This window comes from Uranotaenia lowii, chromosome 3 (assembly GCF_029784155.1).
Source record: "Uranotaenia lowii strain MFRU-FL chromosome 3, ASM2978415v1, whole genome shotgun sequence".
Lineage (NCBI taxonomy): Eukaryota > Metazoa > Arthropoda > Insecta > Diptera > Culicidae > Uranotaenia > Uranotaenia lowii.
The window spans coordinates 94,421,382-94,449,138 of NC_073693.1; the positions used below are offsets into that span (position 1 = coordinate 94,421,382).

A 27,757-nucleotide genomic window follows, 5' to 3' on the forward strand; every position below is an offset into this window, starting at 1 on the left:
TGAACAAAATTTGGTGACAATCAGTCAAGTGGTTTTTGAGATATGGTCCAATACTGAAATTCATTGACAATTTTTTTTGGGGCAGGATCAAACAAAATCCAGAAAAGTCTCAGTAGGAGACCCAGAAACATCTGGAAATCAACTATTCGACCAAAGTTTACATGGTAAATCGATAAGGAAGTCCTAAAGGACCTTATAGTGAGCTAAAATTCGAATTAAAGTGAAGGTTATTGATTCCATGAAGTGAGAGGAATGTGAGCCCAATTTGAAAATATGAATAGAGGAAGTGATAAAAAAAAGTCCAATTTTTCTGACTGGTTCGTGTAGCTGACTTATAAATAGACCTGACTTCATTTCTACAAGGTAAGAAAGCTGCCCATCGGTGAATAAACAAAATACGGTGGTCAAATCGTGCGCAAAATATTCGGACTGCTGGTGGGAAAATTTTGTAATGGTCAGCAAAACGAACAGTCACCTGACAGGTTTCCAACCAGATACTTTTCGTTGAAAAGTCTCGCCTGTATTTCCCGGAGATAAACAAGGAGAAACAATTGAAAATTTTTATGTCGAACGTCTTACGGTTTTTGGCCAAAGATTACCGAAAATTTTTACAGTTTTTTTGGTAATTATGACTCGCTTTTCAGTCATAGTTAAAAATGTTTAGGCAAAAACTACCGATTTATCGGTAAGAATCAAGGAGCTTTCGGTTAAAATTACCGAAATTTCGTAATTATTACCGGTTTTTGAGTGAAAATCACCAAGTTTTTTTTCAATTTTTTCGGTAATATTTTTTATGATAAAGCTGCCTTATTGCAACGGCAATTTTCTGTGCAAAGAAAAGGTTTCTCTAACAAAGGTTTTGAATTCGGTAATTTAAAGCGAACATCGATAATTTTCAACAACGGGTAAACCGAACAAACTGGGAAAGTTCGGTAAATAATGGTTTCGGTAAAATGAATTTCCTCGTAGATGCCCGAGTAGGGTATAAAAATCAATTATTTCGTTTACGTGTTAGGCATTAAAATTTTGTTTTTGTTTCGATTATAGTCGTTTTAAATTAAAAATTCGTACTTACAATTTTCAATGCAAATTCAGGTATTTTTATTTTTGAATGCTCGCTATCAAAGTCAACGATTTCTTGATTCATATATTGTAGTTAAGTGGGAAACTCGACTTACGGTGCACCGTTTTCCGAAGCAGCTTGAGCAGCCACCTGTTCGCACTTCAAACGTCAAGTGGAACCCTTAAGGTTTGGATTGTCCAGGCCTCTTGACTTTTGAGGCAAAACTCCCGCCTTTTACCTTTGAAAAAATTTCTGGATTCTCCGAGATAACGACCGGTCACGACAGATAAAGCCTTCCCGAGAGCATCTTGGAAGCAGAACTAACCGATGTATTGATGGACTTATCTGGGCAACTGATAAATACACTATTTAAAGCTACTACAGTTTTGTTCAATCGGTCAGTTTCGATTGAGATACCAATCACAATGAAGTTCGTGGCACTAGTTGTGGCAGTTCTGCTGCCGATAGCCTTTGCCGATGTAATCCCGGTTTTGAAATGTGAGTAAAGTTTTCGAATTATGTAATTTTTCACGAATTGAATTTGGCATGAAGAAAAAGTCTTCTAATCTGATTCTTCTCCTACAGGTGGTGAGAACGTGCCGGAACCGGTCGCAGTCAACATCGAAGGATGTAGCCAAATTCCCTGTGAACTGGGCCGTGGTAAGGACGCGGTCGCTCTGGTGGACTTCACCGTCGGTTCCCCGGTGACGGCTTTGAAACCGTTGGTTCATGCCAAGGCCCTGGGAGTTACGGTACCATTTGTGCTGCCCGAGGATCGCCAGGACGCCTGCCAGTGGCTCCAGGGTACTCGCTGTCCGCTGTCCGCCCAGGAAGATGTTCGATACGAGCTGCGATTGCCGGTGCAGCAGGCCTATCCGGCCATTGCCGTCGAGGTGGAGCTGAAGCTGGTAGATCAGGACGAACAGGTCGTCAGCTGTTTCAAGGTGCAGGCCAAGGTGGTGTGATTAATGTTTAAGTGATAAGTTAGGTTTTCGAAAAAAAAAAAAACAGTGATAAACATTGAAAAAGGAGTTAAATTTTCTTTTCTCACAAATCTCCAAAAATGATGTAAAATGACTAATAACTTGGAACAACTAAAACAGAAGCGGCAATCAAAGATATGAAATCCAACAAAGAATCAATTGCATTCTGTGCGGAGCTTTACCGAGCACAGTATGCTCTGCTGTTCGCGCCGCGAGTGATTAAAAAAAAATTAAAATGGGAAAGAAGAAGGGCCCAATAGTTGTACGGATTCACCACAATGGCGTAGCAGGTAGGCAGGATTGTGATTCTATCGGTAGGTTGAGTGAATCCATCCGCTAACCTATGCCGCTCCCCGTAAGTTACCGTGCTGATAAAACAGCTTCACAGTACCAAACGAATTAAGGCTACGTAAGTACTTATTTTAAGGTTAACAGCAAACAGTTGAGAACCGAAGCTGCCAATCAATCTTATGCACGTCGGCTGAAAATTCGAATCGAGAATTTTTTTTTTTTTTTCAAATTATGGACAATATTTATCAATTAATAAAAAAATTATTAACAATTCCAGCTCAAAGTGAAAAATGCTGGTAATTCAACAGTAGATCGATATTCGGACACTCTTTAAGTATTTTTTTTGTACGAAATCATAAAAAGACAAAACTTTTGTTGAATTCTGATTCAATTTAGGTGCTGATTAAAGTGCCGCCATTTGTAGAAAATCTAAGATCGATGTTTTGGTTTCAAATATAGATGTCGTGATTCTGATAAATAAATAAAAATGTCAATAGATAGCGCTGTAGTTGAATGTTGCGTCTTGACTAAACAAGTTCGGTAAGTCTGCTAATAGTTGTATCAATCACATTCAGAGGGCATTGAGGTTGAAATGTTTATTTCTAAAAAAGTTGAATCAAATTCGAATTTCAAAACTAAATGTTATTTGAATCTTTTTGTTAAACGTGTTCGCAATAACGACTAAGGCAAGATTAGTCACGTAAGTATGCTAATTTATACCATATTTCTAGTTGACTATCAGCGATCGTCTATTAACAAAAAGACATTTCTGTTTCAGATCCAGATGAGGACCTTATTCTACACGGATATAATTGTTGGATTAATGTGAAACTGGTGATTAAAAAAAGTGAGAAGTCAAACAGTAAAAGTAAGATATTCTTAAAAAAATGGAATTTACGATTTGCTTCAATTGGACTGTATTAAATGACATTTGAAATTAATAAAATTAGACTTTTTGTTAAATGTTTGTCGATTTGTAGAAACACGTTAAGAAAAAAAAACCAAAAATCTTTGCATATCAATCGAACTGAAATGAAATGTCTATGAAGATATATTTAGTATAAACTATTTTTTGAGAATAAGATAAAAAAAAAAATAAAAAAAAAGCATAGATAATATTTTATCATTTATAATTAGTCGAAACGATGTTGTGAAATGGCTAAAATAGACTCAATATGGCTTTTGTAATGACTGCACCGAATGAACATGACTCAATTTTAAATCTGAATTGTGACACAGGTATTTCTTTTTGTTTGTTAGTTTGTTTGTTTGTATGAGTAACCTCAGCCGTTTTAAGATCCAAAGGGCTGAAGAATAAAAGTAAACCAAATAAATTTTGAATTAGAGGAAAGTGTCAAGGTCAAGGAGTTAAAAAAGATAGCAAGCAAAGGGTGAAGAGTAATAAAGCGAAGAGTAGAAAGTAAAACCCGGTTTACAATTCTTGGGAACTCGGATGCGAACATGAACGTGAACGTGAACGTGAATCCACAGTGAAATGCCAAATCGGTCAAATTTTCAAAATTAGCAACAGGTTTGTTCAATGACAGATAGAAATTAGTTTCGATCGGTAAATTACAGATCATTCAACCAATGTTTAAGTCGATACTAGTCGAACCGGTGTTCAAATTTAAATTCTAATTTCACAACGAAAAGGTATATAAAGCAACAGAAATAATTATTGTTCTTCTTCAAAACATATTCAACTGAGTACTCTCAAAAAAGTATTTATTGATCAAGCAGTAACTAGCTTTAGCGATTCGTTTCTTTTGAAAAAAAATTAAAAAAAAAAAACGTTATGAATTTCATAAGTTTACTTCTACAAAATGGCCAATGATGTTTCAAAATTACTTTTATTAAAATTAAACAATCGAAAAGCTTTTATGAAATTTGAAAGCATTTATTCACTTTTGTTCATCAACTAGGTTACTTTTCAGTTCTTTTTAAAAAACTTACACAAGAATAAAAATATAATATAAGAAATTTCCTTATCATGCATATATATTAATTATATTTTTACATTCAAACAAGACTTTTATCTTGAAAATGACATCAATAAGCATGGTCGTATTGCCAACGTAAAAAAAAGGAAGATTAGTTAAAAGGATAAAGAACAGATGGTAATTTGAGAAAAGTCCTAAACGAATATTTTGGTAAAGAAGGCATGACTCAACCAATATTTTGAAAAGGCGGACATGAAAATGCATGATAAAATAGATATTGTAAACAAGAAGGTATTTAAACTGCAGAGTAGCAGATTTGATAACCAAAAGTATATTTTACCATACTTCTGTCTATCAATGAATTTTTGATAGAAGTTACTCCGGATAATTTAAAGTTAAGTTAATCAATGATAAACAATTAAAGAACACTCAATTACCTTTATTGTTGAACGATGAGATATTTAAATTATGAATGGCTAGAAGTAAAATAAGAGAAGACATAAACGAAGCATAACCCCAATCGAAAGTAATGAAAGAATTGGAATATGAATGCAATTCTTTTTAAACAAAATCAAGGCATAGAAAACGTAATACATTCAAATCAATAAAAAAATGGAAAAGTTAACTAAAAAAGATGGCATGAAAAAAAAGCATGATCTAAAATAACAAGTGATGGCTTGGTATTACCATCACGGCTCAGTTAAAATTTAAATATAAAAGATGGCATGGAAAGGCATGACCCAAAGTAACTAATAGTGATGGCTTAGAATGATCATCATGACACAATTGAAACTAAAAAAGATGGCATGGAAAGGCATGAACCAATTATTCTAAAGTGATGGCTTGGAATTACCATCATGACACAGTTAAAACTTAAAAAAAGATGGCATGGAACGGCATGACCCAAAGTAACTGAAAGTGATGGCTCGGAATTACCATCATGAAACAATTTATACTAGAAAAGATGGCATGGAGAGGCATGACCCAAAGTAATGATAAAATGATGGCTTGGAATTACCATCTTGAAACAATTGAATCTTTGAAAAAAGATGGCATGGAAAGGCATGGCCCAAAGTAACTTAAAGTGATGGCTCGGAATTACCATCATGAAACAATTTATACTAGAAAAGATGGCATGGAGAGGCATGACCCAAAGTAATGATAAAATGATGGCTTGGAATTACCATCTTGAAACAATTGAATCTTATAAATAAGATGGCATGGAAAGGCATGACCCATAGTAACCTATAATGATGGCTTGGTATTACCATCACGGCTCAATTGAAATTTAAAAATAAAAGATGGCATGGTAAGGCATGACCCAAACTAACTAAAAGTGATGGCTTGGAATTACCATCATATAACATGTAAAACTTAAAAAAAAAGATGGCATGATCCAAGCACCCAAAGTAAATAATATGAAGTGATTGCTTGGAATTACCATTGTGCCACAGATAAAAACAAATCGTGAAATAGAATAGGCAGGATCGAATTATCATTAGAAAAAAAAAAAGAAAAACAAAAACAAGACAGAGTTAAAGCTGAAAAAAAGAAATATTCTAGGGAAATCCCAAGAGAATTTAAATCTGAGGTTGAAAAGTCAAGAGTCCTAAGATTGAGAGTCAAGCGTAAAGAATGAAGGTTCGAGAGTCAAACATAGAATGTAAAGTTGAAGGAAAGAAGCTGAGGTTGAAAAGTCAAGAGTTAAAAGATTAAGATTCAAGCGTCAAGAATGAAGGTTCGAGGATCAAACATAGAAAGTAAAGAGTGAAGGTCAAAGTTGAGAGTCATGAGTTATAGGTCACGAGTTTAAGGAAAGAAGCTGAGGTTGAAAAGTCAAGAGTTGTAAGATTAAGAGTCAAGCATCAAGAATGAAGGTTCGAGGGTCAGACATGGAAAGTAAAGAGTGAAGGTCAAGTTGAGAGTCATGAGTTATAGGCCACGAGTTGAAGGAAAGAAGCTGAGGTTGAAAAGTCAAGAGTTAAAAGATTAAGATTCAAGCGTCAAGAATGAAGGTTCGAGGATCAAACATAGAAAGTAAAGAGTGAAGGTCAAAGTTGAGAGTCATGAGTTATAGGTCACGAGTTTAAGGAAAGAAGCTGAGGTTGAAAAGTCAAGAGTTGTAAGATTAAGAGTCAAGCATCAAGAATGAAGGTTCGAGGGTCAGACATGGAAAGTAAAGAGTGAAGGTCAAGTTGAGAGTCATGAGTTATAGGCCACGAGTTGAAGGAAAGAAGCTGAGGTTGAAAAGTCAAGAGTTAAAAGATTAAGATTCAAGCGTCAAGAATGAAGGTTCGAGGATCAAACATAGAAAGTAAAGAGTGAAGGTCAAAGTTGAGAGTCATGAGTTATAGGCCACGAGTTGAAGGAAGGAAGCTGAGGTTGAAAAGTCAAGAGTCGTAAGATTAAGAGTCAAGCGTCAAGAATGAAGGTTCGAGGGTCAAACAAATGAAGCTAAGAGTGAAGGTCAAAGTTGAGAGTCATGAGTTATAGGCCACGAGTTGAAGGAAAGAAGCTGAGGTTGAAAAGTCAAGAGTTAAAAGATTAAGATTCAAGCGTCAAGAATGAAGGTTCGAGGATCAAACATAGAAAGTAAAGAGTGAAGGTCAAAGTTGAGAGTCATGAGTTATAGGTCACGAGTTGAAGGAAAGAAGCTGAGGTTGAAAAGTCAAGAGTTGTAAGATTAAGAGTCAAGCATCAAGAATGAAGGTTCGAGGGTCAGACATGGAAAGTAAAGAGTGAAGGTCAAGTTGAGAGTCAGGAGTTATAGGCCACGAGTTGAAGGAAAGAAGCTGAGGTTGAAAAGTCAAGAATCGTAAGATTAAGAGTCAAGCGTCAAGAATGAAGGTTCGAGGGTCAAACAAATGAAGCTAAGAGTGAAGGTCAAAGTTGAGAGTCATGTGGTATAGGCCACGAATTGAAGGAAAGAAGCTGAGGTTGGAAAGTCAAGAGTCGTTAGATTAAGAGTCAAGCGTCAAGAATGGAGGTTCGAAGGTCAAACAAAGAAAGTAAAGAATGAAGGTCAAAGTTGAGAGTCATGAGTTATAGGTCACGAATTGAAGGAAAGAAGATGAGGATGGAAAGTCAAGAGTCGTAAGATTAAGAGTCAAGCGTCAAGAATGGAGGTTCGAGGGTCAAACAAATGAAGCTAAGAGTGAAGGTCAAAGTTGAGAGTCATGTGGTATAGGCCACGAATTGAAGGAAAGAAGATGAGGTTGGAAAGTCAAGAGTCGTAAGATTAAGAGTCAAGCGTCAAGAATGGAGGTTCGAGGGTCAAACATAGAAAGTAAACAGTGAAGGTCAAAGTTGAGAGTCTTGAGTTGTAGGCCACGAGTTGAAGGAAAGAAGCTGAGGTTGAAAAGTCAAGAGTTAAAAGATTAAGATTCAAGCGTCAAGAGTGAAGGTTCGAGGATCAAACATAGAAAGTAAAGAGTGAAGGTCAAAGTTGAGAGTCATATGGTATAGGCCACGAATTGAAGGAAAGAAGCTGAGGTTGAAAAGTCAAGAGTCGTTAGATTAAGAGTCAAGCAGCAAGAATGAAGGTTCGAGGGTCAAACATAGAAAGTAAAGAGTGAAGGTCAAAGTTGAGAGTCATGAGTTATAGGCCCCGAGTTGAAGGAAAGAAGCTGAGGTTGAAAAGTCAAGAGTCGTAAGATTAAGAGTCAAGCGTCAAGAATGGAGGTTCGAGGGTCAAACATAGAAAGTAAACAGTGAAGGTCAAAGTTGAGAGTCTTGAGTTGTAGGCCACGAGTTGAAGGAAAGAAGCTGAGGTTGAAAAGTCAAGAGTTGTAAGATTAAGAGTCAAGCATCAAGAATGAAGGTTCGAGGGTCAGACATGGAAAGTAAAGAGTGAAGGTCAAGTTGAGAGTCATGAGTTATAGGCCACGAGTTGAAGGAAAGAAGCTGAGGTTGAAAAGTCAAGAGTCGTAAGATTAAGATTCATGCGTCAAGAATGAAGGTTCGAGGGTCAAACATAGAAAGTAAAGAGTGAAGGTCAAAGTTGAGAGTCATGAGTTATAGGTCACGAATTGAAGGAAAGAAGCTGAGGTTGGAAAGTCAAGAGTTGTAAGATTAAGAGTCAAGCGTCAAGAATGAAGGTTCGAGGGTCACACACAGGAAGTAAAGAGCGAAGGTCAAAAGCTGAAGGTCATGAACTATAAGCCACGGGTTGAAAGAAAGATTCTGAGGTTGAAAAGTCAAGAGTTGTAAGATTAAGAGTCAAGCGTCAATAATGAATGTTCGAGGGTCAGAAATAAGAAGTTAAGAGCGAAGGTCAAAAGTTGAAAGTCATTAATTATAAGCCTCAAGTTGAATGAAAGAATCTGAGGTTGAAAAGTCAAGAGTCGTAAGGTTAAGAGTCAAGCGTCAAGAAAAAAGGTTCGAGGGTCAAACATAGAAAATAAGGAGTGAAGCCCAAAGTTGAGAGTCATGAGTTATAGACCACGAATTTAAGGAAAAAAGCTGAGGTTTAAAAGTCAAGAGTCGTGAGATTAAGAGTCAAGCGTCAAGAATGAATGTTTGAGGGTCAAACATAGGAAGGTTAAAAGTTGAGAGTCATGTAGTATAGGCAACGTGTTGACGGAAAGAAGCTGAGGTGGAAAAGTCAAGAGTCGTAAGATTAAGCTTCAAGCGTCAAAAATGAAGGTTCGACTGTCAAACATAGAAAGTAAAGAGCGGTGGTCAAAATTGAGAATCATGAGTAATAGACCATGATAGTCCGGCAACATAGAAACCTGTCATCTGGTTGTCTAAGCAATCTGTCAATTTTTTTTCTCAGCGCGTAGAAGATTCGTGACATTCTCTTAGATGCTGAATAGCGTTCTCTACAGCCACCTAAACGAACTTCAAAGTAGCTTTAAGATCTTAAATTTTAAGCGGATAAGCATTCTCTTCAGACACAAATGAGAGCTGATTAAGCTTCTATGAACATTTTTAAGGGAATTCTGGTTGCTTGGGGTACTATTAGTGAAAAGACTTGAAAAAAATTCCAAGAAAAATGTAAAGATTTGTGAATGAAGAGACAAGAGGCATATATCAATAACAACTAATAAATTTTCATGATAAGGAATAAAGTTGTCATTTTTAGCGTTAGAATTAAGAATACCAAAAAAAAAGGAATATTTAGACGATTCTTTACTAAAAAGGTCCCGTTAGGATAGAGAAGGGGGCGAATGTGGTAGTACAATCCAGGAGTTAATGGGAATTTCTGAAAATAATTGAAAAACTATATATATATTGGAAGAAAAGCGTCAAATAATTTTAGAATTGCAATGGTTTAAAATTATTCAGACAAAATAGGTTTTAAAATCTGATCGTGTATAGATAAGATATAACAAGTTGTGCGTGTATGCCACAAAACATTGATGAGTAGTTCGTCAGTCTATAAACCAGCTTTACCGAGCACAGTATGCTCTGCTGTTCGCGCCGCGAGTGATTAAAAAAAAAATTAAAATGGGAAAGAAGAAGGGCCCAATAGTTGTACGGATTCACCACACATTCCTGCTGAAAAACTCAAAGCCGACCATGCCTTACCAGCCCAGATGTTGCACCGTCATTTCCTCGCAAAGGCCCCGAAGAAAGGACCCAGCAAACATTTATGAAGGTATAACACAGGAACAACAGAATTACTCAAACAAATATACCAGATGAAAGGATTGTATTAAACTTACCAAAATAGCATATAGCTACAAAAGTGGAGGCGAAATATCTACAATGACAAGATTCCATCGATTCGATTTTCCCACAAAAAGCAAAATAAACGAAAAAAAAAATATCCACGACCGAGATTTAAACTTCAGTCCTTCGAATTGGCTGTCCGATACCTTACCACGATGCCAACTCTTCAGTTGATATGATCCGCGCTATAGCTCTATATGTGAGATTCTCCTTTTACGAACCGGTCAAAGGTGGAGACCGGATAGAGCGTCAATTGAATGACAGCCCATTTACCGTAAATTAGTTCACTCAAATCGCAAATGTTGAATTAGCATATTCTCAACTTTTTTTAGACATATTTACAAATTGACTAAACTGCTATCCGATTCAACTTTTTTTGGGCAAAGCTTGTCGTAAATGAATGATAGAAAATCACTCAATACCAACTTGTTTACGATGGTTATTGAAAATGTCTTGATATTCGATTTGGATTATCATTTCTATTACGATTTCATGTTAGCTGGTGAGGGCGGTAACCAGCGTGGCATGAATAAAAAAAAACATTCGACCATCGAAACCATGAATACCTTCGGGCTGCACTCAGAAGTAGAAAAGCCCTTGAAGAGCTAGTCCATCTTTTTGAAGCACAGTACGAGGCATTTTTGTGCAAGATTCCGCTAGACGGTGTCTTCTTCGACAACAAGACATGCAGAGCAAACTCGACGACCTCTCCGAAGCAGCAGGTCTCAAGGTAAATGTCGGGAAGACCAAGTCGATGGAGGTCATCGCAGGAAGTCCTTCTAGTTTCATGGTAGCTGGGCTACAGGTGGAGAAGGTAGAATGCTTTCAGTATCTTGGAAGTCAAATAACGCCTGATGGCTATGTGACTTATCTATAGGTGGGGACAAGAGTACCCTTGCACAAGTGTAAGAATCAGTTGTTTCAATGGTTTGATTGCTACGTCACAAACGTTCATAAGCGTCTCGACGTTGAAGTCGCCATTCACCGACGGCATAAAATGGTTCATGTAATTTAATAAATCACAAATTGTGACTTGTAAATCATCGACATTCTTTCTGACAGTCGCACAGTCTGCTTCCATCAGTTTCACTGTTCTTGCCATCAAACGAATGCGATCAAATACAACGCAACAGCCGACTGGTCAAATTCCAGTGCAAAAATCAAGCAGTCGGCCGACGAACACGGTCGTTTTTTATGTTAATGTTCCCAAAATTAAAAAGTGTCGAATTATGACACGAATACTACTAGTGGCAAATAGGACTATAGGCAACGGCAACGTTATACAATCCGTGTGGAGCACATCTCCAAGCTTTTTCCTCAGATTTAAGTTTTTTTTTCTCAGATTTGAGCTTTCATCTCCTATGCTCTCAAGGCAAAAAGCTTAAATCTGAGGAAAAAAAGCTTAAAAACGAGATTCACCAAGACTTAGTTTAAAGATGTATGTCACACGATACATAGACAAATCGTGTAACGTTGCCGGGATCTGACTATAGGCTCAATGAATAAAGCTAGCGTAACATTTCATAAGGGCGAAACTAGCAGTTTGCTCGAAACGAGAAAAACGCGTTTGAAATTTCGGAACATCTAATCAAATTCTATTAAGAAATCGACCACTTTTTGTTCGACAAAATAAAAAAAAATTGCATTATATTCACTTATTGTTCGTTGGTTATCAAAATCTTTAACTTTTTTTACTAAATTTCAGAGATTTTCGAGTTTCGCCTTTTTTTTTGTTTTCGATTTCAGTATACGCCTGCAAGTTACGCCCAATTGATCGGCCGTTTTTGTTTTGGTTTTGAAGTTTCGCCCCCCTACACGCAAAAACTAATTAGGCCGTTTTGTCACACACGGTCAACTCAGTTACGCCTATTGGCCCTACACGAATAGAAAAATTAACCCCATTTTGAATAGGCGTAACTTCACGTTCCAACGAAAATGCATCACCAGGAAGTTTCGCCCAAATGAATGTTATTATTTTTTTTGAAGTTTTTAGTGATTTTAAGATGAAACCGCGTTAATTAGGTAAAGTGCAACCGCGTACATCCAGAATGACCGTTAACTCGATTTGTTTACATTTGGCAGTTTCGTCCTTTTGAAATGTTACGCTAGAAAGGTAATCTTTTCTGTTCACTCATTCTCTCCTGTAGAAAAAAAATCTGCTGTTCAGCCAAGATAGATAGATCAATAGGTAAAACATTGCGCTTAACCTCAATCGACAGATACACGGCTCAGGGTCAAAAATAGTTATTAAATTTCGAACGATATGTATGGGATTTGAAACAAAAATAAAATTTATGCAACATTGAGGGGTCTTATTGGCCAAATAAGTAATTACTCGCATTCTTTGAAATACCTTGTGTAGCAATAAGTAAAATGTATGCTCAAAAACTTTCTATATCATGACTACGAGATAGTTTTTCTTTGGCAATTTAGCAGTATCTCAGCCAAATATTCGAATTTTGGAAAGCATTTTTTTTATATATAGTTTTAAAAATATGCTTAAAAATGACTGGTTACAACTTGTAATGAATGATACTTTATTTTAGGTCCTAAAAAATTAAAAAAAAACTTTCAGGTTTAAGGATTTCTGCAAAAAGCGATGATTTTAGATTAATAAAAAATCCACTTTAAAAATATGTTTTCCATCCGCATAAGCGCTTAATACATTTTAAATACTTTGGTGAACATTTTTATATTTTTTTCAGAATTTTAATATGTAGTTTTGTAAGAAAACTAACATTTTAAAAAATGTCCATACATTTCTGTGGAATTTCCATAACTATTTTTTGGTTGCCCTACTAATACATATGCAAGCAACGGAGTAGTATACCTAAAGAATCTAGCTTTTCTGCTGCTCAGCAGCGCCGGACGATGTTTGGATGGGTTGGTTAAACAATGTGGAATGATTATTTACAAGCATGGAATGAAAGTCAAACGACTAACCACTACAAATATCCGAAATATCATATGGCATTTTTTGCTCTCCGATTAAGCGATAGCACTCTCCATGATGATCAAGAACAATAGCTTCGTTCAATCGTAAGTAGAAACAGGTTTCAACCGATTTCTACTAACTAGTTTTTGTTCAATGCGCCAATGTTTTGGTCAAAACAGGTCTGGTCGTTGTTCAATGAAGTTGAAATCGATCGAAACAAGTTGTGTGTTATCTACAGGGAAGAGCTAGCGAACCAGGAAAACCGGGAATACCGGAAAAACTTTGGAATTTCATCGCGTCACCGGGAAATCGGGAAAAAACCGGAAATTTTCGCACTTTACCGGGAAAATTGTCATGATTGAAATTTTTTTATGAAATTTCAAATATATTTTTAAATTTATTTCTAAATTTTAGATTTAAGAGTAGTTTTTGACAGTCTAGATATAGATTTATCTCATAAACACTTATTTTAGTTCATTAGTAAACCATCAAAATTTGAATCGCTTTTCTAAACATTTGCGTAGCAATATGAGATATCTCTTTTTTCGCTCTCCGCAATTGTGCTACACTTACAAGCATAACTCAAATAATTTATAATGAAACTATTATCGAAAAAACTAAACACAAAACTAACTACAGTCCAGCCTGGATAAGTTAGAGTCCAAAGGGCTGAACTTTTTTTTCTCGCTTAAAGAGGTTTCTAACATAACCAGTTTCTCTTTTCTAGAGGGTCAGCAACATATAAATACATTAAAATGATCCGAAATGTAACTTTTCAACGTGTATTTGATGAAAATCCACTGATTTATGAGAAACCAGTTGATGCATCAGTTCTAAGTTTTTTCGAGTGAGTTTCAATACAGAACTATGAATATTTGTTCTTTTGTAATCCAATATCATTTTGGTACCAAAACTTCAATACAAAAGTGGTATTTTCTCTAATTCAATAAGTCTAGTGAGAAAAATGACCCTAGCTTATAGAGGTGTTAAACTCCCACATAAAAAGATTTTGTGCTTTGAAAAGCTTGAGACTTGGTGCTTTCTATCACTTACAGAGGTTTCTCGCTTATCCAGGTTCGACTGTACCAGTTTTAGTTTTCGACGTCAAATGATTCAGCAAATAGCCAAAATCAAATAATTTAGCATAAGACGAATGAATTGACCTGAGGAACGAAGCATTATATCGCAAGTATTTAGTTTTTAATTCTTCCTACGATAAACATTTGCTTAAAGTTTCCTACGCTGGAATATACTGCTCCTACTCGCATAACAGTCCCATATGAATTTTCGTCATTTTTCATCTAACCTGACAGATCGTCATTTTGAACATAAGACTTCAATATGAAACAATAAAAAAAGAGATTTTGTTCTAGAAATTTTGAAAAAAATATCAACTTGTGACTGCCCCATATGAAATATACCCGCATAACAGTCCCATATGTGAAATTCCACGGGTGTAGTTACTTTACTATGTTTCTTTCAGTGAAATGATGCTTAAAGTCCAAAACAGAAAAGGCGGATTTTTTCGCCTGAAAGTAGGGGCAGTATATGTCTTTTGTAAAAAATATCGAAAACAAGCTCCTGTCGAAATCTAAGGTCTTTACCCTGATAAAAAATAATATCTTACATTCAAACGATTAAAGTTCAGCCCTGTCTCATATACGATATTCTATATTTTCACGAATCTTTAGTTCAAATGACTAAAGTTACTACTAAAGTTATTCTTTGTTTTGTATTTAAAAACAGTTTGTCCTAAAACATGTCTTTGCATATGTACAAAAAAAATATTTGTCTGCAATTTGATGATTTTATGTTTTGTAAGAAAAATCCTCATTCAAATTGATTTGATATTATGTATTAATGTATTTTTTACATATTTCTATACAAACTGTACATTTTTTTTTTCTAGAACTCTTTACAAATTCTAGAAAATTTCACAGTAGCTTAAACGTACTACATTATAGTTTCCAGATCAATTTAATCGGACTTATTTTTGCCAAATTGTTGAAATTGTGAAGAAAACATAGAATAGATGCAAATTTCGTTAGATTCGTTAAAAAATCATGAAAACCTGTAAATTTGATACGAAAAGACTACGTGTTGGAAGACGCCGAAGTATTTGTTAAGATTTCTAACCGGTTAACAAATTTTGGGTTACAATGGTTAGAAATTTGAGGTCCTTTACATATAATTTTTTTTTATTCACCATGATTTTATGTCAAAAAATGAGTATAATAAATATCGGGAAAACCATCATTTATAACCGTAAAAAAATCGGGTAAAAACCGGGAAAAACTTTGGAATTCCAAAACGAAAAATCGCTAGCAACCCTGTACCTATCGTGGACGTTACCTACATTGAAGGTCCATATAGAACAGTGGTTTTCAAACTTTTTTCACTCATCGCCCCCTTTTGCAAAATTTTTGAGTCCAACGCCCCCCTGCGGAAATTTGTAGAAAATCTTTAAAAAAAATGATAATCTGGATCGTTGAAAAACCATTACCCTTCGGCTTTATGTTGTTGCCAGACTTACTTATAATTCATTCAAATTTATGAGTCCCTTAAAGCCAAAGGGGTAAGGGGTATTTTAAGTGTAAAATTGGTAGATTGATCTAATCATGTCAAACGATTCTTCATATTTGAACTATGTTACGTGATTTTTCAGATTTTTAGAATTTTTTTTTACCCTTTAGGCTCCGAGGACCTCATATTGCTTCAAACCTCCAGTAAACACTTAATTCTATGTTAAATTTCCTGGACAATCACTTAAACTTAATGATTAGTTTGATATCTGATCATTCATCTTAAATGTTTGTCAACCAAATTCTATATTCACCATTCATTGCATTATTGAATACAAATAAATTACTGTCAAGCCGGTGAAAACTTTTAAAATAGTATTATTTTTTGATATCTGAATTTGAGTCCTGTTTAAAGTTATTTACGGGTCTTAAAGTTTAAATTAGATTCTAATACCTAACTGAATTTTGGCAACAGAATTGATAACAGAAAAGATAAAAAGTTGAAAAAGATTTTTTTTGATTCTATTGAAATAAAGATAAACAAATAAGAACTTCAAATAAAATTCTCTTTCAAAAAAAAACATATTTTTTTACACATATTTTTTTAAAGGTTTTTTTTTGTGTCTTACCATACGTACTCTTTTAAGAGTACATGTACTCTTTTTTTTTTTAAGACATACACCGTCTTAGCCGATTTAGGCTTTACAGACTGAATAAATGACGTGGACAACTTAAGATTACATTTAACACCCAGTACCGAGATGGGAATCGAACCCATGCCATCAGTGGATCAGCGATTACCGTCTTACCACGCTAACCACTCGACCACCGAGACGTACCTGATCCGGAAATGAGCGTACTCTTCTTTTTGTGAAATCTTGCGGTTTGTACTCTTTTTTTTTATTGTTGAAAGACATCCCAAGTAACCAAAAGTTCCATAGAATGGTCTCTTAGAAGCTTACTTTGTTCACAAATTGAGAATGCTTTCGAAAATTTTTTTAAGAGAATGTAAACAAACCATTTGAAAATTTTGACACAACTCAATTCGCATTGAAGTTCCATAGAAGTTCCGCATGGAATCAAATAGTTCGCAAGAAGTTCGTAACGAAGCACGATAAGCCGAGTTGATATCCGAACTTTTTAAGGTACTTAGAACGCACAAATATGTTATATGCTACTTGTTTAGACTTTTAATGTTCGTTCAGAAGTCCAAATGAAGCACTTAAGGAAAACGGATTTTATTTCTCTCGAGTACCTTTTACTCAGCGAAATGTGAACTTAAAACGTACAAGATTAAGTAGCTATGTGACTTTTGGTTACTTGGGATTTTATCAGAGAAACGAACTTATTTCTTCCAGTTCTTCAGTTATGCTTAAGAAATGCAACACTTTCTGCATTCATGGCACGGTACTTCAGGGTTCTTTACTTTGTTGAGTTTTCCAAACGATGAATTCAAAAGGAAAGCATCACAAATCGATTTAAAACTAAATTTTTCGTTAAATACAAGTTTTCTTCAGCAGTACTTTTCTACTAGTAAAATACAACAACTTCGAAAGTTTTAAAACCGCTTTTGAGAAAAGCTTCTCCCAGGCGTCGAAATAAACTGTGCAGGCAATCAGCGCCTTTGAATATGCAATTAACGCCCAAACCATTGGCAAAGAGCACAACAGCAATTTGAACTCTTTTTGAAATGCATCATTTTCTCATGTTTGTGATTTTTTATCTCTATCTCTTCGAACAATCCAACGACCATTTGACCTTTCACTAAAAATCTGCAAGAAAATTAACAAAAACTAAAGACGATAACTTTCAATGTTCAAAGTATTTTTTGAAAAGTCATAATTGCCAGGTAAGTCACATAGCTAGCAACTAATTCACGGTGCTTTTATGGAAGATGTTTAAAAGAAAAAATACAGTAACTCTAATTTTTTCAGAAATGAAAAATTTAGCCTTTTCTGAATCATTTTCAGGCAAAATTAAAATATTTGGTCGGTGAGTCCTCATACGTTTTGTTTTTTTGAAGATTTGTAGTCCATATTTAGGAATTATTACCTGTAAATTTATTCCAATACAATGGAATAGTGACTTTTTTCATGGAAAACTTATTTTTTAATTTTTACTGAAATATTTTGTCATTCTGAAACAATAAAAAATTTCAACGCCTGGAAAGATAAGTGGTTTGGACTTCCTGAAAAATTTATTTTTATATGAACATTTTATTTTAAATTTTATTATTTGGAATATCCTTGTTATTATTGGTGTTATCCAAATGTAATATGAATTTATATTTATATGTGTGTATCTTGGAGAACTAATTCTGGTTAAAAAAAATTTTATGATACATGAATAATAACAGTCCAACACCATTTGATTGGTTTCCAACAAAATACTAAAAATATTTTTTTTAAGTGTTCTTTACAATATTTCCACAATATTTGCAGGCTCTGATGCATATGGGTACGCACTTTTGAAAACAAAAATTTAATTTTGGAAGATGTCACTCGTTTACGGCATTTTTAAAATAAATTTAAAGATAAATATAAGATTTAAACATATCTAAGAAGGCCAGTTTTCAATAAAATTTTGTTAAAAGTTAAAGTACTTGCACTGAAATCTGCTTATCTTCCGCTACAGAACATCTATTTTAATTTTCTTTTTCCCATATTGATGGTGAATAAATTTTTTATTAATCATTTGAACTTCACTTTTGCTTAAGAATTGAAGTACTGCTGATATTTTCATATTCATGATCAACAAAACGATGAAAAACGTTTTTTTTTCTAGACAAATTTCTATTTTATCGACGGTTTTGGACCTGATTTATGCGTTTTATTTTTTTTTGTTTTTATGAATTTATATGGTTTATTCAAATCAATGATTTCTATACTTTTTGCATAATTGGTATACAATTGTAGAAGTTATGATTGTTTTACTGTAACATAAATGCTTCATTATGGTTCTATTTAATAATTAAGAGACCTTCAGTGTACAGTAGAATAATTAAAATAAGTAAGGGATGAACAAAATATGATGAATCCGACGCGCTGCAGGCTAGTTTGCTATCGACAATCTGCAATTCACTTTTGCCAACAATACTGATAATTTTTGTACATGTAAGATCGACAAAAACATTGAAATGCATTTTTTTTAGAAAAATTCCAAATTTATCACAGTTTTAGACTAGATTCATCCATTAAATAAATTTATTTCCAAAAAACTGTAAAATTTTATTTAAAACAATGAATTTAAGAGATGATTTAAATAATATAGTGGGTTGGAAATCGTGGAAGCTAAGATTATTTAATCTAAACAGTTAAAATAAAATGGAAGAATCACAGAGTGCAGTAGGGTTACAAAACTTGGGCTAGAAAATAATAAAAATAAAAAGGTTAAAGCAAACTCCAGGCTTATGTTGATAATTGTATCAAAAGACAGAAACAAGCAAAATTTAAGCTAGATTGAATTGCTGTAGCGATTTGCATTGAGTCTGAGGTGCGATTGAAATTTTGAGACATTTAACTCAAGAGAAGTATAAAAACGGATTTCTCATCAAAGATGTCTTTTAACGTATCGTTAACTTTCCAAAATTCATTATCGTAATAATTTTTTCAAAGCTCAAATTAAGGCAAACATTTCTACTCCTGAGCGCATTACGATAAGAGTTATCATAAAAAAGTTATAGCGGTACCTAGTGTTTAATAATTTTCTTATTCATTGAACTTTTTTTCAATAAAATTTCCACCAGTGTTGCCACAATTAAAAAATCTTAAAAATTATGGATTCAAATGGATTCATATTATTTTAGATAATTCTAAAATTTCAGATAATTTGACCCTCTCAGACTACTGACAGGATTTGCCAGCCAATTTTTAATTTTTTTTTTTAGGATACGAAGATACTTTTTAAGCATTTTTTATGTTAAACAGCTCTGTAACTAGTTTAAAAAAATTTGAAAATTTTTCAAAGTTTTTAATGACATTGTTGAGTTTAATTTAAAGGTATTAAAAGTTAAAACTAAGAAAATTAATTCCTCTAAAATTATAAAACACTAAAAATATATTTATTTTTTAAAGATTTCAAATAGAAAATTTTCAAAAAAATATTTTATATGGGGGGTCACCGACAAAATATTTTAATTTTCGGTGAAAATGAGCCGGAAGAAGCTCTACTTTCTACCCATGCAAAAATTAGCGTTACTGTATTTTTTTTTCTTTAAGTCCTTCTACGAAACACACCGTGAATTGTCACTATGAATGGTTTTAAATTTCCTGGTTTCGCCCGTTTCACCGAAATATTTTGAAATATGATTTCAACGTACTCTTTTTGGCTTTGAAGGATATGGTAACCCTAGTCTAGGAGATGTTTTGAGACAATACATTTTAAAGATTATCAAGCATTGCCATCTAAAATTAATCTTTTTTAGAACAACCCAAAATAATCTTACAGAACAAGATCAACATGTAGAGCGTATTCAAAATCTGTGAGTATTTAAAAAATCGTTTAGATACAGTTTTGAGGAAAAAAAATTGAGATACTGGAAAAAAATTTGCTTGCAGCTCTTTAAAATTATAGATATTTTAGTATTGAACCTGATGTTTAGTTCTGTAATGTAATTTCATCGTTTTGCATTGAACTTACTTGTGTTATTTCCAATCTACATTGTTTCGTGATATGTGAAAATGTGAATTACGATCTCACCGCCCAATTTAGCCCTTCCAACGCCCCCCAAATTCTAAAATTTAGCTCACCGCCCCCTGGAAGCTCTTAACCCCCCCAAGGGGGCAGTAGGGACCACTTTGAAAACCACTGATATAGAAGGTTCGTGACAAAGCCTCCTCCATTTGCTTGAAGTGGCGTTATCTTTGTTAGTATCCATGGCTACATTTGGGCGCTTGACACTTGACTCCGTGCTGGCGTCGCATTACATCACAATCGTTCATAAAGAACTGTATGGATACAACGAACTAATCCTAAAGTTTTTGGTTGTCCCCACTTATCAATAAACCATATAGGCCTCATAGTGGTACCAACAAAGACATCGAAACCGGGATTTGAAAGGCGCGCGATTCGCGTTTGCGAGTCTCCGAAACATCTGGCTTTTTTAAATTATTTTATCATTGGAATTTAAACATCTATGGAGTTATTCATCCCTCGAAACATTTGGCGCTCACGACAGATCTCTCTACGACCAAAAATTCGAATCTTCAACTCCAGCTTCTAATCAAAACTGCAAATATTTGTGAATCGCTGCTGCGGAACATCATCCGCGTTTGGTGGCCTGGCAAATGGATCTCGACCGTAAAACTACATGTCATTAAAGGCAGTAGAAATCGAGATTCGAGAGCGAAATCGGTGCGGCATCATTAAATCATCATAGGTAATAAATAGAATAAAAATAATAAATGTTTCGCATATACTCCAGCTACAATATTTCGACTACCTACGGAGCTTTCAATTCAGACTTCATCCACGATATAAAAACTTCCAATTACATTCCAAAACATTTAACTGCTAGAGAGCTATTTCAGGGCAGAACTAAAACATCAGTTGAACTTAAAAGCCCATTTTATTGTTTAGTTAACAGTAGCGGCGAAACGAGCGCAGGCCAAAACGGTACCGGCATTGCGCAGGGCAATTTCAATCTGGATTGGGATTCCGGTTCCGGAAGCCTGGAGCTGATCGATGTTGATGCTATAGTCGAAGGTATTGGTAACACTAGCGCACGGTGGGCTAATGAAGTTGCAAGCATTGGTCATATGGTCTGGGACTGGGAAGTTCTGAGTCAGTCCACCAATAAGGAGGTTGATGTAAGGCTCAGTGGTTGCTGGGACCGGTCCGTTGCTTGGGATTCCTCGGGCTACAGCGTTGATGGCCTGACCCTGGACCAAGTTGCAGACACTGCCACTGCATCCGGCCACTTCCAGAACAGCAGGGCGGTTCACGTCAGGGCTGCCTGAAAAAAAAATTAACGAAAATGTTAGCAAAGACTATCCTTTTTCGTTTGCAACATCTCAAGAGTACTTACAAGGGATGATATCAACGCTGGCCAAAACCATGGCCGGAGCCAGAACGGCAACGAGCAGATACTTGAACATTTTGCGTTGGAGGTCCTGGTTTGCCAAAAGCTGGGAATACTGTTATGCTATCGATGAGTTCGACATTGGTTTTTATATTCTGGTGGTCATTGGATAATCTCCCAAAAACGACGTTTTTTTTTCGATTAGATCGCGCGGTGCAACGATACGGAATATCTTATCGCTGCATATGAATTGGCAACCACCTTATGGCCACTACCCAAATTTTATTGGTAATTTACGATTGTTCACTGTTTTTTGTTGATTTTGCGCCTCTAGGTGGTCGTTAGTGATTAGGTCGCGGACCTTTGCACGGGATTTTCCAAGGTTATCGAATACAGCTGTGCTACTTCAGCTGATCAAGAATCTTATCACGTTTATTACAAAAATAAACCATTTAGTTTAAGACGTGGATTGCTTCCACCGGAACGAACCTTCGAATCTCCATTTTGAGTTTAGTACAGTAGATGCCAAGACCTAATCCATTAGATATTAAGTCCGGTTGAAGTTGCATTCTGTCATTGATTTGATGAACTTCGAAGAAACGAACAGTCAGTAAAATTTCAGATGAACCTCAATAAACCTTTTTGTTCCTTCCTCGTGTCGACTGCATTTATAAAGTTTTATTGCGTTACCGTGCATCTCCAGCTGACTTACGAGAGAATTTACGCACCATGGCCGTCATTTTACATTTCTTCTTATTCTTTTCCAGAGAATGTAGCTCTCTAACACCACTATTACGACTATAAATTCGGAAAGAAATATCCCCGGCGTAGCCAACGTCGTAAATATGTGATCCACTCCCATTTCAATGATGAGAAAAGTTTAGGAAGCCATTGACCAGCTGAATAGCAACAAGTCGGCTGGGAAGGTTGGCATTGTAGATGAACTCATCAAAATGGGCTCGGACAAGTTGGCCGATTGCCTGCCTGATAATCCGGATCTGGGACACAGAACAGCTACCGGAGGAGAGGGTAGTATGAAAGACACATTGGACTGTGAGAACTACCGAGCGATCACTGTCCTCAATTGTTCTGTTTATCGCTAGTAGTATTCGTGTCATAATTCAGGGAGTTTCACTAACACTTTTTAATTTTGGGAACATTAACCTCAAAAACGATCGTGTTCGTCGATCGGCTTGCACTGAAATGTTTGGAGGTTAATTTTCCCGTTCTCATCTATACACGCCAGTCGGGCGCCAGTTAATGTGCGTCGTGTACAGATATTTAAGGAAAATATCGAGGCGAGTCCGAATCAGCTCGGTAGCCTCGATCTTTTTGAAAAATGCTCGGTTTTTGTCCGGATGTTTTCACAAAATTAGCTAAATTTACCAAAAAAAAAAATCAAATTGAGTAAAGATAAGTTTTGAATTTGGATCCGAAAACGAATTTTTCATAATTATTTTCTTCAAAATTACTAAGAATTTTATAGAACTACTAGCTGACCCGGTGTGCTTTGCTACACCTTTCAAAAACAAATGATTTGTTTTATTATTCAAATTTTTATTGTTTTATTGGCATTATTTTGAATCAAATTATAACATAATTCATAAGCAACTGCTATGAAATGAGAGCTGCAGCTGGAGTTTCGAATTGCAATACAAATATGATTTAAACTAATTTTCTGAATCTTGATCAATAAGTTCTGATCATTTTAATCTGTTTCTTTAAGCTTCGTCCTGAAAAAGGAGGGTCTCAAATTAACCTTACGCAAACAATCTAACTTATTAAATATGGTTGTTTTTGCTTGATATGTTCTGGATTTATGCTAAAAACTGATAAGAAAGACCCCCCCTGTCCTTCCTGCTGAATGGAGGTTGTGGTCTTTAATAATCATACCCATTTTTTTCGAGACCAAAAATCATCTTATATCAAATAAAGTTCCATTGGTTGATAAGTTTTTAGGCTAAGAACAAAATTTGTATGGAGCCCCTCCCTTTCTTCCTCTCTCTACACTGTAAAGCATAAGAGTCTATAACAATCGTAGAAATATATCTCGTAACCAAGTACCTTTCCATGCCATATTTGTTTCCATTCATTGGCTTCGTTAGCATAAATTGAGAACCTATGCTAACAAATTGTATTGGGCTCGATCAGCTCTCCAGTTATACTGAAAATTGTAAGGGAGACCTCTCTTCCCCGTTTTCATCATTCTCTTTGAAGGAGTGAGGGATACCAAATATTCATAGAAGCATTTCTCGTACCCAAATATCGTTCCATGAGAAATTTGGTTCCATTTGCTGTTGTAGTTCTCGAGTTATGCATTTAAAACTGTATGAAACTCCCCTCCCTCTTTCCTTTCTCCCCGCTGAAAGAAGGAAGGGGTCTCAAACAATCATTAGAACATAACACGTTCCCTAATTACCGCCCATGCCAAATTTGGTTCCATTTACTTAATTAGTTTTTGAGTTATGTAGAAAATCATAAGAGAGGCCCCCTCCCCCTTTTATCTCCTCACTGGAAGGAGGGAGGGGTCTCAAATAATCATTAAAATGTTTTTCGTATCCAAATATCTTCCCATGCCAAATTTGGTTCCAATATCTTGATTAGTTTTCGAGTTATATGGAAAATTGTAAGGAAGCCCCCCTCCCCCCTTCCTATCACCAAACTAAGAAGGGGGAGGGGTACCTAATATATCTAGAAATATTTCTCGATCCAAAATACCACCCCATGCATATTGATACCATTTACTTGATTGGTTCTCGAGTTATGCAAAAAATATATTTTGTTTAAGAGGCCCCTCCCCCCCTTTCATGAAAAAGGGAGGGGTCTCAAACCATAATAGGAATCTTCCCCGGCCTCCAATACCCCCACCTGCTAAGTTTCACGCAAATCGGTTCAGTTGTTTCCAAGTCTATAGGGAACAGACAGACAGACAGACAGACAGACAGACAGACAGACAGACAGACAGACAGACAGACAGACAGACAGACAGACAGACAGACAGCAGACAGACAGACAGACAGACAGACAGACAGACAGAAATTCATTTTTATATATATAGATTGAACACAATTTTATGTGCTTCGACGATAAAATAGAGGATCACGAGATTTTCTCCTATCTTTTTTTTTTATTTTGTTTAAATATAAGATTATTCTACTCAGATTTGTCCGGATATGGGTCGGTTTTTGTATTTGAAAATTTGAGATTCAATGCACGGTTTTCCCCGGTTTGAAAAAAAAAATGAGTAAAGCCGAAAACGTGCTGGAAAATATCAGGAATGCATAGTATAGAATTCCATCGTTTTTGGCTCCGTTCACACTCGGTCCAATCAGACAAGCACGCACATAGAATCGTTCGATCAGATAGTTATTTTTACTTTATTGAGAAAAATAACGAACCTCAACCAAGGAATATTTAAAGAAGGAAGTGTCAAGGCAGCCCTGCTCTAGTAATTAGTACATACTGCGACGTCACAATCACGAAAAATCTGTCAATTCACTAGGAAATTTGCCTTTTTTGTTGATAACTCGGGGAATCTGCTGGAAATTTTCCATATTCAAAACATGTTATTCTAGAAGGATTTCTGCTCTTCAAGATCGGTACGAAAAAAATTGCATTTGCGAATAATTTTTATATAAAATAGACCATCGAATTTCGAAAAAATGGTGGAGTTTTCCTACTCAAATTCGCGAAACTTTTAAATTAGTTCAAAGTCTTCCATGAAAATGATCGAGTCAGTGCAGTTTGAGATCCTTATTACAAAACAGTTATCAAAAAATAAACTTTTATACAAAACCACAATTATTTATTGGCATTTTAGTAAATCGAGTTAACAATCATTAATTGGTATTAATTGTTCTACATAAGAATTCAATATGGTAAACCGGTTGCATAAAAATCATGACAGTCAGTTGAACACTCAGCTAGAACTTTTTAAAGCTGATTTTTCCTCGTTTTTGCACGTTTTAGCTGCAAGACGACATTCCATTCATTATTAAAATGAGAAAAAAACATGATCTTCAAAAGACCAAACAATTTTTTAACATAGTGAAATAGAGGTCTTACAACACAATCAAAATGAAATTGGAATTCATTTTCATTCTAAAACGTGTCTTTCTTTGAAATTTCTGCCATTCGCATATAAATTTTCGATACATTCGTTTTTGTGACACCACAAAAAAATCCAATATGGCTCTCGACACCACCTTGAATATTTAAATATTCCTTGAACTTCATCATGAATTAAAACCTCATAAAATCTGCCAGCCTATCTTTTGATGCATACTTCATGTTTATCCTTTGCGTTCATTCTCGTTTATATGAAAATAAAACAATTCTTGCGGTAACTATGGTAACTGTGGTAACGCACTATGAGAGATTGTCATACAAGCAAGCGGACTAAAATATATTCAAAATGTTTTCAACAATTTGACTGTCGTTTCTCTTGGTTACGATCAAGGCGTGTAAAGCTTCAGGTGTGTTCTTATATCAATGCACGGAATCGTCCATCTTGTGACAGGCAATCGTAATCGTAGGCATGGTAGGCGAACAATTCGCTGTCAAAAAGCGCTCCGTCTCCACCCCCCACCAATGAGAAACTTTTGGTACCCCTTGCCTACTTTTCCTCAATATGCAACCACCCGTAGCTGAAGGCACTCTGGTTACGATCGAATGATCATAAGTTAACATTTCAAGATCTCAATTTGAAAGTGGCTTATATGTTTATAAAAAAGGGGGAAATCTTGTATGTATTTGTGCGGAATTCAGGCCTCTATCCTTTCGGTGGCTGTCTTTTCATGTCTTAAGTCTCATGTCTAACCAGCTCTAAAACAACAATATATTATACGCAGAAGTTTTTTGTTATCAGTGATCAAAAATTGCTTTTTAGTTCTTTTTTTAAACATAAGGTACACCGGGGCAATTGCAAACGGTTTTCACCATAGTTCAACTTTCACATGTCACAGAAAAATATGTATATGTTCAAAAATTATAAATTGTCGTTCGTTGCATCACTAAAATAGTTCTCAACAAATTCCCGTTAAAAAGTGAAAAATTATAAAATGTTGGTAAAAAGTAACGGTATATTGTGAAAAAAATTCTAAACGCAATACTTTTTCCAAACTAATTCACAGATGAGTCAGTCTATCGGTCCTAAAATGAATTGAATACATGTTCCGGTACGTTTCATCAACTTTTATCAATATATTTGCTGTTTTCTTGCAATATTAATAACTTTTTGGGACTCCATTTTTGCTGACTGTTGTTTTAAGCAAAAGACCTTCATTTACTAAGGCATTACGGAAGTTTGAACATCCGCTTCAGATACAACACTTTGGATACCCCTTCTGACCATTTTAAAATAATGCTGAACCATTTTGATGATGAATTTTCTGAAATGGCTGATGTTACAAGGCATATATGTGCGTTTGCACTTACCGCGGTAGCGTCGTTTGCACTTGCCCCGCAATGTGGGTTGAAAAGAGTGAATATTATTCTCACAAATTTCAGGGTGTACTAACAATTTATCATAAATTTTCTGCTTTCATTTGAATATCAGACCCAAACACTCACCTTGTAACGAAAATTCGAATTTGAATATCCTTTTTTATAGCCAAAATATGCTAAACAAAAACACACGGTTCATGTCTAGTACATACTTGAATTCGTGTGTAATCAAACAGTGCCGTGTTTTTAGTGAAAAATTTAAAGAAAATTTAGTTTATCTATGTCAGATTGTTTGTTTGGGCCTAAACAACAATTTCTAGAAGAAGAATTATTTTTTACTTTTTTGTAACAGAGAAAAGTTGAACGTTTGAACTTGCCCCGAGTTTGCACTTGCCCCGGTGTACCTTATATACAGTCAATCGCAAAATTGATCGTACACACATGGTTAACCAACTCTTTTCGTTTATTTGGTGTGAAAAAATGGTTCAACATTTATGATTTTGATGTACATTTATTGTTAACAAATTTAGCTATTGACCTGATTGCGACGATTTTGGAAAACATGTTTTGCATATTTTATTAATCGAGAAGTTGATAAAAATCCCAAATGAGAGATATGCAAAATTGATCGTACACCTTTTATTTAATCTGAAATTTTTTGTGTGTAAACAAGACCTGTGTGGATAAGCGAGGTTTATTTCTGTCAGTGTTTCATGTCAACACCCAGCAGCTTCTTGGGCAGTGTTTTTTTTTTTGAGTTTTTTGCTGAATTTCGAAGAGTTGTGATCAAAATGGAAAACAAGCACAAGGAAACGGATATTGCGTCGCGATCGTTGATAATAAGTATGTGTTGTCGCGGAAGGTCATTGCTGGAAATAGCGGA

At 35.2% G+C, this 27,757-nt stretch overlaps 2 protein-coding genes across 2 annotated transcripts; one reads left to right on the plus strand and one right to left on the minus strand.

Moving 5' to 3' along the window:
- Positions 1-1,392: 1,392 nt before the first annotated feature.
- Positions 1,393-2,091, plus strand: LOC129757588 (NPC intracellular cholesterol transporter 2 homolog a-like). Its single transcript, XM_055754859.1, has 2 exons — positions 1,393-1,561; positions 1,649-2,091. Exons 1-2 carry the CDS (start codon positions 1,399-1,401, stop codon positions 2,026-2,028), a joined length of 543 nt encoding a protein of 180 aa, XP_055610834.1. The 5' UTR covers positions 1,393-1,398; the 3' UTR covers positions 2,029-2,091.
- Positions 2,092-20,957: 18,866 nt separating this feature from the next.
- Positions 20,958-21,588, minus strand: LOC129758710 (uncharacterized). Its single transcript, XM_055756304.1, has 2 exons — positions 21,436-21,588; positions 20,958-21,363 (listed from the first exon to the last, which is right to left on the minus strand). Exons 1-2 carry the CDS (start codon positions 21,503-21,505, stop codon positions 20,984-20,986), a joined length of 450 nt encoding a protein of 149 aa, XP_055612279.1. The 5' UTR covers positions 21,506-21,588; the 3' UTR covers positions 20,958-20,983.
- Between the last annotated feature and the right edge of the window lie 6,169 nt (positions 21,589-27,757).

Coding starts and splice junctions, on each gene's coding strand:
- LOC129757588 (XM_055754859.1), top strand. CDS start 1,399: ATGGACTTATCTGGGCAACTGATAAATACACTATTTAAAGCTACTACA. Junction 1,562..1,648: donor TGTAATCCCGGTTTTGAAAT/GTGAGTAAAGTT, acceptor CTTCTCCTACAG/GTGGTGAGAACGTGCCGGAA.
- LOC129758710 (XM_055756304.1), bottom strand. CDS start 21,505: ATGTTCAAGTATCTGCTCGTTGCCGTTCTGGCTCCGGCCATGGTTTTG. Junction 21,364..21,435: donor CAGCGTTGATATCATCCCTT/GTAAGTACTCTT, acceptor TTTTTTTTTCAG/GCAGCCCTGACGTGAACCGC.